The sequence below is a fragment of the Schistocerca gregaria genome, chromosome 4, assembly GCF_023897955.1.
Source record: "Schistocerca gregaria isolate iqSchGreg1 chromosome 4, iqSchGreg1.2, whole genome shotgun sequence".
In the NCBI taxonomy this organism is placed as follows: domain Eukaryota; kingdom Metazoa; phylum Arthropoda; class Insecta; order Orthoptera; family Acrididae; genus Schistocerca; species Schistocerca gregaria.
This window is the reverse complement of record NC_064923.1, coordinates 453,930,516-453,942,538: the sequence shown is the minus strand read 5'-3', so window position 1 is coordinate 453,942,538 and position 12,023 is coordinate 453,930,516. Positions and strand designations below refer to the sequence as shown.

General features: G+C 42.9%; 1 protein-coding gene across 2 annotated transcripts in view; it reads right to left on the bottom strand.

Annotated features, from left to right (window-relative positions):
• LOC126267320 (osteoclast-stimulating factor 1-like) overlaps window positions 1–12,023 on the bottom strand; it is a 95,460-nt gene that overhangs the window by 25,592 nt on the left and 57,845 nt on the right. For both annotated transcript variants that reach the window (XR_007548992.1, XM_049972421.1), the window contains exon 4: window positions 98–309. Coding sequence is in view for 1 of the 2 variants with exons in the window: in XM_049972421.1 (XP_049828378.1) it covers window positions 98–309 (212 nt within the window). In the remaining variant the exon portion in view is untranslated. The remainder of the gene's footprint in view (window positions 1–97; window positions 310–12,023) is intronic.

Here is a 12,023-nt window from a genome sequence, read left to right as displayed (position 1 = left end):
CTGCAAAGGAATACAGAAAGATAGATAATTTCATTTATAAGAATTCACTATATGTTACTCTTAATGCCACTGTGATTTTAAAAAGGTGATTATGTACCTGAGCATCGATTATTTGATTTGGTAATGATATAAGTTCCTTTACACAGTCAATATGGCCACCATGGCTTGCCCAGTATAAAGGTGTGTTACCAGCACTATCCAATCCTGTGCCAGATACACCTTGTCTTAAACATTCTTGCAGAAAACTAAGATTGCCCCGCCGAGCTGCTTCATGCAGTGGCATTTCCACTTCTTCTGTCTGGCTTTCCACTATTGTAGTGAAAATAAACAAGAATAATTAAACAGTAACAAGACTTTCTTAAGTACAAGAAGTAGTTTCAATGAGCTAAGTATTTTCTTCAGTCTATTCAGCTGCAATGCAAATGAGTAACTGTGTGAATGTTTCAGTTATCCCAGAAGATTCACCCAACATAAGTTGTGGACAAAATGTTTGCTCTGCACTTTATCATTAATAATAAATCCCAACACATGATCTTGAGAAACATCTTAAACCTTAATTAAAACTACATTAGCTTGAACGTCCCAGATAGGACTGCATCAACAGAGTACAGTTATGTTCATAATAATGTTAAATTTGAATGACAGAGAAAGTAACTATGGTGCAACCTCTTAATTGCAATGTTGATGTCTTAAAGGTAGGTGCTTTTGACTACTAATGAGGTAGATCAAGGTCCCTTTCCATTTCTTTTGTTACAAATTTTACTAGAGTTACTGTGTATGGAACAGACATCATTAGAATTTGTGTGAACTTTTTAAGTGACATGTGAGATATGCAGATCAGTAAAGTGGTGTTGAGTCACTGGGGCTATGACTAAATCGACAGTTTCCCATCCCACAGTGAAGCTGATTGCAAATATAGAGGGCACAGGTTTCATTGCTAGTCTCTCGCCCCCCACCCCCACCTACAGGGGAGTGAGTCTGGGATACGAGATATTCTGATTTGCAAGACCAACTGAGGAGTGTTATAGTAAATCAACTTGAGGTTTTTCCACTTTGTGATGCAAAGCATTCTTTCTTTAATTCATTCACATCAGACACACATACTTTTGCTCATTGTTGACCATCAATGATGTTAGTGCAACTGTAAATTAATTTAATAAATTCTGAGTTTCTTAATACATAATCCTCTGTTTTTATATACAAGTTTCCTTATATTTGCTTCAAATTTAGTGCATTGCAAACTGAATAATAACACTCCAAAACCAGTATGCTAATAATTAAATTTTGCAGATGTTTATTGATAAAAAAATTTATAAAACAGGTAACAAATACAGAGTGTTACAAAAAGATACGGCTAAACTTGCAGGAAACATTCCTCACATACAAAATAAAGAAAATATGTTATGTGGACATGTGTCTGGAAACGCTTAATTTCCATGTTAGAGCTCATTTTAGTTTCGTCAGTATGGAGCACTTCATCATGATTTCATACATGATACTCTACCTGTGCTGCTAGAACATGCACCTTTACAAGTACGACACAACATGTGGTTCATGCATGATAGAGCTCCTGCACATTTCAGTCGAAATGTTCGTACACTTCTCAACAACAGATCTGGTGACCAGTGGATTGGTAGAGGCCTCCACGCTCTCCTGACTTCAACCCTCTAGACTTTCATTTATGGGGGCATTTGTAAACTCTTGTCTACGCAACCCCGGTACCAAATGTACTGTAGAGACTCTTCGTGCTCGTATTGTGGACGGCTGTGATGCAATGCGCCATTCTCCAGGCCTGCATCAGCAGCGCATCAGGGATTCCATGCGACGGAGGGTGAATGCATGTATCCTCGCTAACGGAGGATATTTTGAACATTTCCTGTAACAAAGTGTTTGAAGTCTCACTGGTACGTTCTGTTGCTGTGTGTTTCCATTCCATGATTAATGTGATTTGAAGAGAAGTAATAAAATGAGCTCTAACATGGAAAGTAAGCATTTCCGGACACATGTCCGCATACCATATTTTCTTTCTTTGTATGTGAGGAATGTTTCCTGAAAGTTTGGCCGTACCTTTTTGTAACACCCTGTATAATAGCTGGTACTGGGCAGTGTACTGTAAAAGGCGTTTTTCAATCAGAGTGTACGAAGTTCCAAAAGAAATATAATGTATCAACTTATGTGATTCTAAATATAGTGGCTTGAGTTTTCAACGGGTCAAACATGATAATCAAAATAATTTTTCCTGCACTTTGTGCATCCATACGGGTGTGGCTTGGATTAGTACTTTCCCTCTCCCTCTATTGCTGTTACTGCTTGCCTAAATCTTACAACTCCTTTTATCTTTCTGTTCACTACCAAAGAAAAGACTATCTTCAAAACTCACAGGTCAGAAAAACCAATTGCTCTGAAAATTATGTACCTTATTTTCTTTTGTTACTACCAATGCTGAAGTTGTTTTCTAGTTTCAACATTTCACGATTCAACTTGCAGATGCAGTTTGTACATCTAGAAAATCAGTTCAGAGACAAACATCTGCTGCTTAAAGAAATTAAATTTTTTATTCCTTGGAATGTTTGCTTTGTTTTAATCTGTTGTACGATTAGTGTTGAACAGTAACATAATAACAATATCAAATTTGGGGGGGGAAAAAACCACTGCCAGTGCACTGAAATAATAGTCATTCGCCATGTCAGATGGCTCGTTGGTCTAGGGGTATGATTCCTGCCTGACAAAAATCTGAATCTCCTAGAAATGGAGTGGGAATAAAAGAAATTTTACAGTTTAAGACGGTGTGTGATGTCATTTCAGCGATTATAAAATATAGTAAAATCTATGAAAAACTTTGTAGTATGAGCTCGCTTATCAGTATGACGCTGTACACTTTATGGCTTAGATTTATAAACTGATTCAGTTGGAAAGGATGTCAAAGTGTTGTATCCTCTCCTGAACCAAGCTGCCTCACAACTGTTGTAACTGGTCCTTGATATCTTTGACAATGGCAGTGGGGCAGAGCTGGCATCTGATGAGCTGTTCCTACACATTTTATGGACACACATCTGTGGATATTGATGGCCACGGCAGTAATTCAACAACACAGACAGGTCATAGACACACATGCACTGTGCCATTGGAAAATGGCATCACAATACTGTCGCCCTAGAGGTAACACATCAGAATGGAGGATGTCCTTGACATACTGTTGTGCCATCAGAGTTCCCTCAGTCACTACCAGCTGTGATCAGAAGTAATATCCAATGATGCCCCATATCATGATGCCAGGAGTACCACCACTGTTCCTGTCCAAAACATAGGAAGAATCTGGGGTAATGCAGTACCATGATTCATTGCTGAACACAACGCAATGCCATACATCAGCAGTCTCTGCCTCCTGGCCACGGCATCACTCTAAATGTAGTCATTTGTGCTGCTGGCTGCGTTAGCCGCAGCCTAATGCATGAGATATTAATTCCGTAGTCCAGCTGCTTACAATCTCTGACCAATGGTGTGGGATGACGCAGAATGTGCAGGAAGTCCATTACTTGTTCTCAGATGGCAGGCACAAATACGAATGGATTATGAAGTAAGAACACTAAACACTAATGGACAGTGGTGGCCATTCTATCAATACACAAAGTGCATCTCTAATCCTTTACATACCTGCTAATGGTGTGTAAACGTATGAAGTTACAGTAATATTCGACCATATCTTCTGGGTGCATAACTTTTTTTGTCACACAAAGTATATCAACTTTCTGAACACACTTTAGTCGATACCTGAATGTTCGTGTCATGTCATTTGACGAAACTGATTAACTAGTTACAATTTTGGACACTTGTGTTACAGATTAGGCTGTATGTATGAAACACACACTAACTTTTCAGGTGTTAATATAATTGTACTTTTCTTTTGATGAATAATTAATGAGAGCTGATAGTCTGGTTAAAGCACTAAAAATATTTACTGAATCATGGAAACAAATCTGCAGCAAGATTACAGAGAAATGTTTCATTTATGGACCTAGTTGAAATGCAAATACCACACTGGATTGTATCAAGTATTCTTAGGGCAAGAGACCTCTTTTTAATATGAGAGACTGAAAGTTTATAAATAAAATGCTTTAGGGTGGACAGTCACTGTAACAGGTTCACCTTGGGCAATGTCTCACAAATGGTGCATCTTTTAGAAATGGAAACATAATGAATGCAATGATTTTCCCCATTTCTTTCCAGAGCTTGATGGTCTGAGCATGGCAGAAATCCTAATGTATCTCTCTGATTGGAGTGCCATTGCAGTCCATTGGGTGATGAAAGAGGTAGATGCATCCTTAGTGCCCACACATGCTCTTTTTCTCAGTTGAGTGGTGCTCGTGTCCAAGATCAAAGCAGGCTATGAAGTTACCACAATCTGACTGTACATTCCGAACCCAATGCGCTGCTATAAGTGTCATCATTTCAACCACAATTGGCCAAATGTGTAACATGGGGTAGGGATGTGCATAAGGGCGATTGTCTGCCTCCTCCTACCTGCTGTATAAACTACAATGATGACCATGCTGCCACCTCTCGAGATTGTTGTGAAATTGCCCAGTGTCATGGTAGCATTGCCATCTCCTTGTTCAGCTCTGCAACAAGCCAACAAACATTTGCCTTTCTGGGCAAAGTCACCTGCTACACAACTAGCAGGATGGAAAGTACAGAAGGCATACTCCCATGAAGACTTCCTACATCCCTCAAGACAACAAACACCTGAGTCTTCCTCTGCCAGCCGTAAAGGCTTCGTGAAGTCAAACAAATGCAAATGGTGTTCTCCTTCGCCGACTCAGAGATTGTCTTCGACGATGTCGCAACATGATACCCTCACCCGTCCAACCTCCGTGTCGCTGGTGCACACTGCCCACTGTTTTCCTGGCCTGGGCTCTGCAGAGAGAATGCCGACACCTCTTTAGATCTCGTGGAGCAGGATCCTCCAGCCTTTGCACCTGTAACAGTGAGAATTTGAAGGCTAGCATTCGGGAGCCACTGAGGTGACACCCCTTCATTTTTTCTCTCCACCGCTTACCTCGTTAAGACAAGACTCTGTCAATGGAATGTTCGTGGCCTTTGATCAGAGAGGATTTACAGCTGCTCTTAGAATCACAGCGTTTGCTTGTTCTGTGTCTCCAGGAAACAAAATTGTGTCCTCATGATCGCTTTGAGCTCTTGCATTTCTTTCTGGTTCTTGTTGAGCTGCCCCCAGCCACCTCCCCACCCCCATTCCGTGTCATGCGGGAGTCAACTGCTCATCGGGATGAAATTCAAAGTCAACCCATCTCCCTTACTACCAATCTTCAGGCTGTTGCAATTCGCCTTTTCCTTCTTTGCTTGACCTATCCCCATTGTACCATTTACATCCCTCTGTCATTCGAAGCCACCAGGGCAGACTTCCTCCAGCTTATTGGGCACCTATGTCAACCCTTTCTGATACTCAGTGACTTTAATGAGCACAATCCCCTTTGGGGTCCTCCCAGAACCTGTCAGAGAGGTGCCCTCTTCGTTACCTTCTCAATCAACTTAACCACCTCTGCCTGAACACAGGGGCACTCGTGTTCCTTTCAGACTCCACGCACACCTATTCCCATTTGGTCCTATCCTGCTGCACTGCCCAACTTGCCCATCATCTCGAGTGGTCCATTTTCTGACACATACTCGAGTGACCATTTCTCGTGTGCTATCCATTTGCCGAGTCCTACCCCACCAATGTGCACACCCAAATGGCAGCTTATTAAGGCCAAGTGGAGGCTTTACTCCTCCAACAAACAACATTTTCCCAGAATGAAATTTTCACTCTGCAGCGGAGTGTGCTCTGATATGAAACTTCCTGGCAGATTAAAACTGTGTGCCGGAGCAAGACTCGGGACCTTTGCCTTTCGTGGGCAAGAGCTTTACCATCTGAGGTACCCAAGCACGACTCACGACCCGTCCTCACAGCTTCAATCCTGGTAGAGCACTTGCCTACGAAAGGCAAAGGTCCTGAGTTTGAGTCTCAGTCCGGCACACAGTTTTAATCTGCCAGGAAGTTCCATATCAGCACACACTCTGCTGCAGAGTGAAAATTTCATTCTGGAAACATCCCCCAGGTCGTGGCTAAGCCATGTCCCCGAAGTATCCTTTCTTCCAGGAGTGCTAGTTCTCCAGGTTCGCAGAAGAGCTTCTGTGAAGTTTGAAAGGTAGGAGATGAGTTTCTGGTAGAATTGAAGCTGTGAGAATGGGTCGTGAGTCGTGCTTGGGTAACTCAGTTGGTAGAACACTTGCCTGCAACAGGCAAAGGTCCCCAGTTCGAGTCTTGGTCTGGCACACAGTTTTAATCTGCAGGGAGTTTCAAAATTTCCCCAGTTGTGATGACCACATAGAATATTGTACAAATGTTATCCTTACAATCACAGAACATTCCATTCTTCACACTCCCTCTTTATCAAGCCAAATCCTAATCCGTTGGTGGACTGAGGCATGTGACACAATTCACATATGGAGATGTGCTCTCCGCATTTTTAACAGTCATCCTACAATAGCAAACTGCATTCGGGCCCACCTCCAACGGCTCTCTGGGACCAAGATCTGTTCCCCAATTTCCAGCCTGACAGTGACAGATGATGACATAGCGGACTCTATTGTTACCTCCAACATCTTGGGCCACCATTTTGCAAAGATTTAGAGCTGCTACCACTATCACCTTGCCCTCCTCTGGACACGAGTGGAATCATGAGTGCTATAATGCCACCATTACTAGAAGGGAGCTAGATTGTGCTTTCACTTTGTCCTGATCCTCTGCCCTAGGGCCAAACGATCTCCATATTCATATGTTGCAGAATGTTTCTTTTGTTTGCAAGCACTTTCTGCTTTATACGTACAACTGCATCTGGGCAGAGGGCATGTTTCCCAGACGCTGGTGTGAAGCCACTGTCTTACCCATACCTCAGACTGATAAGGACAAACACCTTCCTTCTAGTTACCACCCCATTTCTCTCACCAGCTGTGTTTGCAAGGTGATGGAACGTGTGATTCATGTCCGGTTGGTATGGTGGCTCGAGTATTGCAATTTATTAACCAGTGCACAGTGTGGATTTGGAGTGCACCGTTCTGCAGTTGACCATCTCATCACTTCGTCCACTCATGTTATGAATGGTTTTCTGTGGAAATTCCAAACCGTGCCCATGTTTTCAATTTGGAGAAAGCCCACAACACCTGCTGGAGGACTGGTATCCTGAAGATTGGTAGTAAGGGAGATGGGTTGACTTTGAATTTCATCCCGATGAGCAGTTGACTCCCGCATGACACGGAATGGGGGTGGGGAGGTGGCTGGGGGCAGCTCAACAAGAACCAGAAAGAAATGCAAGAGCTCAAAGCGATCATGAGGACACAATTTTGTTTCCTGGAGACACAGAACAAGCAAACGCTGTGATTCTAAGAGCAGCTGTAAATCCTCTCTGATCAAAGGCCACGAACATTCCATTGACAGAGTCTTGTCTTAACGAGGTAAGCGGTGGAGAGAAAAAATGAAGGGGTGTCACCTCAGTGGCTCCCGAATGCTAGCCTTCAAATTCTCACTGTTACAGGTGCAAAGGCTGGAGGATCCTGCTCCACGAGATCTAAAGAGGTGTCGGCATTCTCTCTGCAGAGCCCAGGCCAGGAAAACGGTGGGCAGTGTGCACCAGCGACACGGAGGTTGGACGGGTGAGGGTATCATGTTGCGACATCGTCGAAGACAATCTCTGAGTCGGCGAAGGAGAACACCATTTGCATTTGTTTGACTTCACGAAGCCTTTACGGCTGGCAGAGGAAGACTCAGGTGTTTGTTGTCTTGAGGGATGTAGGAAGTCTTCATGGGAGTATGCCTTCTGTACTTTCCATCCTGCTAGTTGTGTAGCAGGTGACTTTGCCCAGAAAGGCAAATGTTTGTTGGCTTGTTGCAGAGCTGAACAAGGAGATGGCAATGCTACCATGACACTGGGCAATTTCACAACAATCTCGAGAGGTGGCAGCATGGTCATCATTGTAGTTTATACAGCAGGTAGGAGGAGGCAGACAATCGCCCTTATGCACATCCCTACCCCATGTTACACATTTGGCCAATTGTGGTTGAAATGATGACACTTATAGCAGCGCATTGGGTTCGGAATGTACAGTCAGATTGTGGTAACTTCATAGCCTGCTTTGATCTTGGACACGAGCACCACTCAACTGAGAAAAAGAGCATGTGTGGGCACTAAGGATGCATCTACCTCTTTCATCACCCAATGGACTGCAATGGCACTCCAATCAGAGAGATACATTAGGATTTCTGCCATGCTCAGACCATCAAGCTGCCTAGTGCAAACACCATTGGAAGCAGTAGTGCTTTGGAATCACAAGTAGTCTCCAAAAGCAGAGTGCCACAGAATAAAAGAGAACACGATTTTACAGGATCATCAACACTTTTCTGAATGAGAAACAGATTTACCATTGCAAAGTACTGACTGTCTTCAGTACGTTAAACCACAAGGAACCATGGTATAGCTAGGAGGGTCTTTGGACTGGGACTTCATTCCGTATACGTTTGGTAGACATTGACTGCAAAGATGATGATTGGCTAGTTGTGAGAAAATCCCCCATGATTGCCAGCATCTCTGATGGTGTGTGCCTTCCAACAGGGGTCCACCCCTCAGAGTGGGGCTCACCAACCTTAGGTGATTGTTCACAACTCAGGTCACACCTTATGAACACCTGACACAGGAGCCAACTGGCAATTTGGGAAGGTAGCAGATCAGGTAATCACCTCTCCCTGGGCCTGGTCAGTATGAGGGGGTACATGCAAACCCTACCTGTCAACCTGGGGCTGGTAATTACGCATTACGCAGTCACATGTTACATGTCAGACACGTGAGCCGGCCTTCAGGAGCACACAGGGAGGAAGAATAAAAAGAGGAAGTTTACGAAGCCCTTATATCCAGCATATTGCACCATCATTTCTTAGGTGCTTCTATCATGGCCCCTTTTAATCATTGCCCAACTTATACTTTCCATTCTCTCAAAACTGATAGCTATCTGCATCACTACCTCCACAGTGGAAATGAGGTCCACAATTGTGCAACTTGAACAATGGAAGTATAATAATGAGTGGCCTGCAGGGGCTCAATGACACTGTCAGCTCCAGGTAGGCATGCAAAAGCTCTTTAAAATTTTAGGCCCATCCCAAGATCTCACACCTGAACTCACAGAAGTGCTTACTCCAAGTAAACTTTGTACTGCTATCTTCAACCTAGAGACAAGACCCAACTCTCCTGGTTGCCCTATAGTTGGTTAATTTCAAAGCAACTACAGCATGTATCTTCTTTAATTGTTCAACCTCTGCACCCTATTTCATACAACACCCATTACTGTCCTTATCTCACTAACATGAGTTCAATCTGTTGTTGAACATTTTCAGAAAAAGTAACTACCTGAAAATGAACCCATTTCTCCCTCTTCTTTTAAATCATCATCATCATCATCATCATCATCATCATATACATTTAAAATCTGAAGGGCACAAAAGAGGCCAGGGATACAGCCGTCATGGTTTCCAATAATCTCTTGAGAAGGCTTTCTTGGAATAAACTAGCAGTTAACACCTTATCTGGATATGGTACACTGACAATATTTTAACCTTTAGGATCAACAATTAAGTTTACACGAGAAATTTCGTAGTGCTTGCAGTACCAACACTGCCCCATAAAGCTTAGGTGCACCTCAGCTCACCCTCACGTAGATGCAGCTAGTATAGGCTACCCACCTTGTGGCTCTATTTCACATTCAAGAACTACTAGGCCACCCCTACCATGTGTGCTCACTTAGCTGGTACAGTACAGTACGGTTGTGTAGTCCATGCACCAGATGCCTAACTGCTCATGTATCAACTGTTTACCCACATGTGCCTGTGGGATCCCCAGCTACTCTCATGCGGGCACTTGGGCTGAAACAACTTGTCCTAAAACATACCAGTCTTGCAGAAGTACTCAGAGCTTTTAGCTCTGTCAATTGCAACCTCTCAATAAAAATAATGACTGTATTGCATTTACGAATGTACTGCTCAAACTTCCACTGCTCCCTTCCAGGTGTGTAATTAATATTTCTACACGGTCTTCCATAATGCTGCTATTCTTGGCTGCCTTTTTGATAACATCAGAAATGCTGTTCCTCTTTTTTCTCCACTTCTCACTACTAACTCAATGCACAGATTTCACAAGGAGTTAGTTGAGGGTGTATGTTGAAAATGGTAGCTTCTTTTGTGATATAATTTTGGACGATCTGGTCTCCTTAGAAAATTTTTCACAAGTCTGCATTCCATAATTTTAACCATGAAACAATTTCATTTTTCCTTGCTGCAAAAGTTGATGTTTATCATGAACAACATAATCAGGACATGATCCACACTAATGACATAACCTTGCAACACTTGCCTTAAGAGATATTATGAACCAATTCTGAAAAAAACTGCAGTTTTGAATTATGTATTTACATACAATTCAGCACCAGTCTGATTAATACTAGCCAATATGTTTGACATGGAGCAGAGCACTAGATAGCCTTCACGTCAACAATGCAAGTTGCATTTGTTCATAGCACCTCCACTGCCACAAGTAATTTCTAAGTGTAAGGGATCAAATTACTATTGCAAAATGACATACTATTGAAAGTCACACTATTTTCTAATCAACACTGTTTTCATGGTTCCTTTTGCTGAACAACAATTTCAAAACAAAAGTTCTTAACTGTTTTATTACTTCACTGATTTTGCTCATTTTCATTCTAACAAAACCCTGTAACTATGATTTACAGTCATAAAGAAATCATCTTACATACCCAGAACTGTTTTAAAGAAAGAAAAATCTCGCACTGTGGTGACAAGAATAAGTGTGCCTATCACATAGCAGATTTCCTCATTTTCTAAATTACCCTTTCATACAATATGCAGCAAACAACTGCTAACAGACACAGAGGAGGAGGAGGAGGAGGAGGAGGAATCATGTATGGGACAGGTCTCAGATCCTCCAGTCCTGTGTTGTACTGAGTCATGAGGGGAATGCTCCTCTGTGGTGAAAAGATAAAGACAGGGGACATCTGTTTTCGAAAAAGGTTAGGAAGGTAACTACAGTCTGTTAAGGCCTCAGTGAGACCCTTGGTATATCTGATGAGGGACAGCTCATCACTACAGATGTGATGACCATGGATGGACAGGCTATGTGAAAGGTGAAAGGGACTTCTTTGTGTGTAGTGGGTGGCAGCTGTCTAAGTGGAGGCATTGCTGGAAGGTTGGTAGATTAGATATGATCAGGCTACTGATGTAGCCATCCTTGAGGTAGAGGTCAACTTCAAGGAAGATGCTTATTGGGTTGAGGAGGACCAAGTAAAGCAAATGGGGGAGAATGTGTTGAGGTCACCCTTGGTCCAGATCACAAAGATATCATTAATGAATCTGAACAAAGTGAGGTGTTCAGCATCATGGGTGGTTAGGATGGATTGGGTACCCATTGCTGCACCGCAGATTTGCTTGTAGGTTATACCTTCATAGGGGAAGTAACCGGGATACAGTTGGTCATGGTGACTAGCAAGGAAGTTGCAGGTTTGGAGTCAGTCAGTCCTTGGGACAGAAACTGTTCAATACTGGCAAGGCCATGGGCATTGGGGATGTTAGTGCAGAGAGAGAGAGATAGCATCAATTGTGATAAACAGGGTACCATGCAGTAACGAAACAGGAACTGTGGCGAAAATGGTTGGTGTATTTTATATAGGATGGTAGGTTACAGGTAATAGGCTGAAGATGTTGATTCACAAGAGCAGAGATTATCTCAGAGGGGCCACAGTTAAACAGCCACCACTGTGCTTCCTGGGTGGTTGGTAAGCAAGTAGAAGATAGGAGTGTGGGAAGTGGTAGAGGTGAGGAGAGAGAAAGAGACTCATACAAGAGGCTCTGGGGTGGGCCTGAGCATTTGAGGAGGGACTGGCGATCTTGTTGGATTTCTGGAATGGAG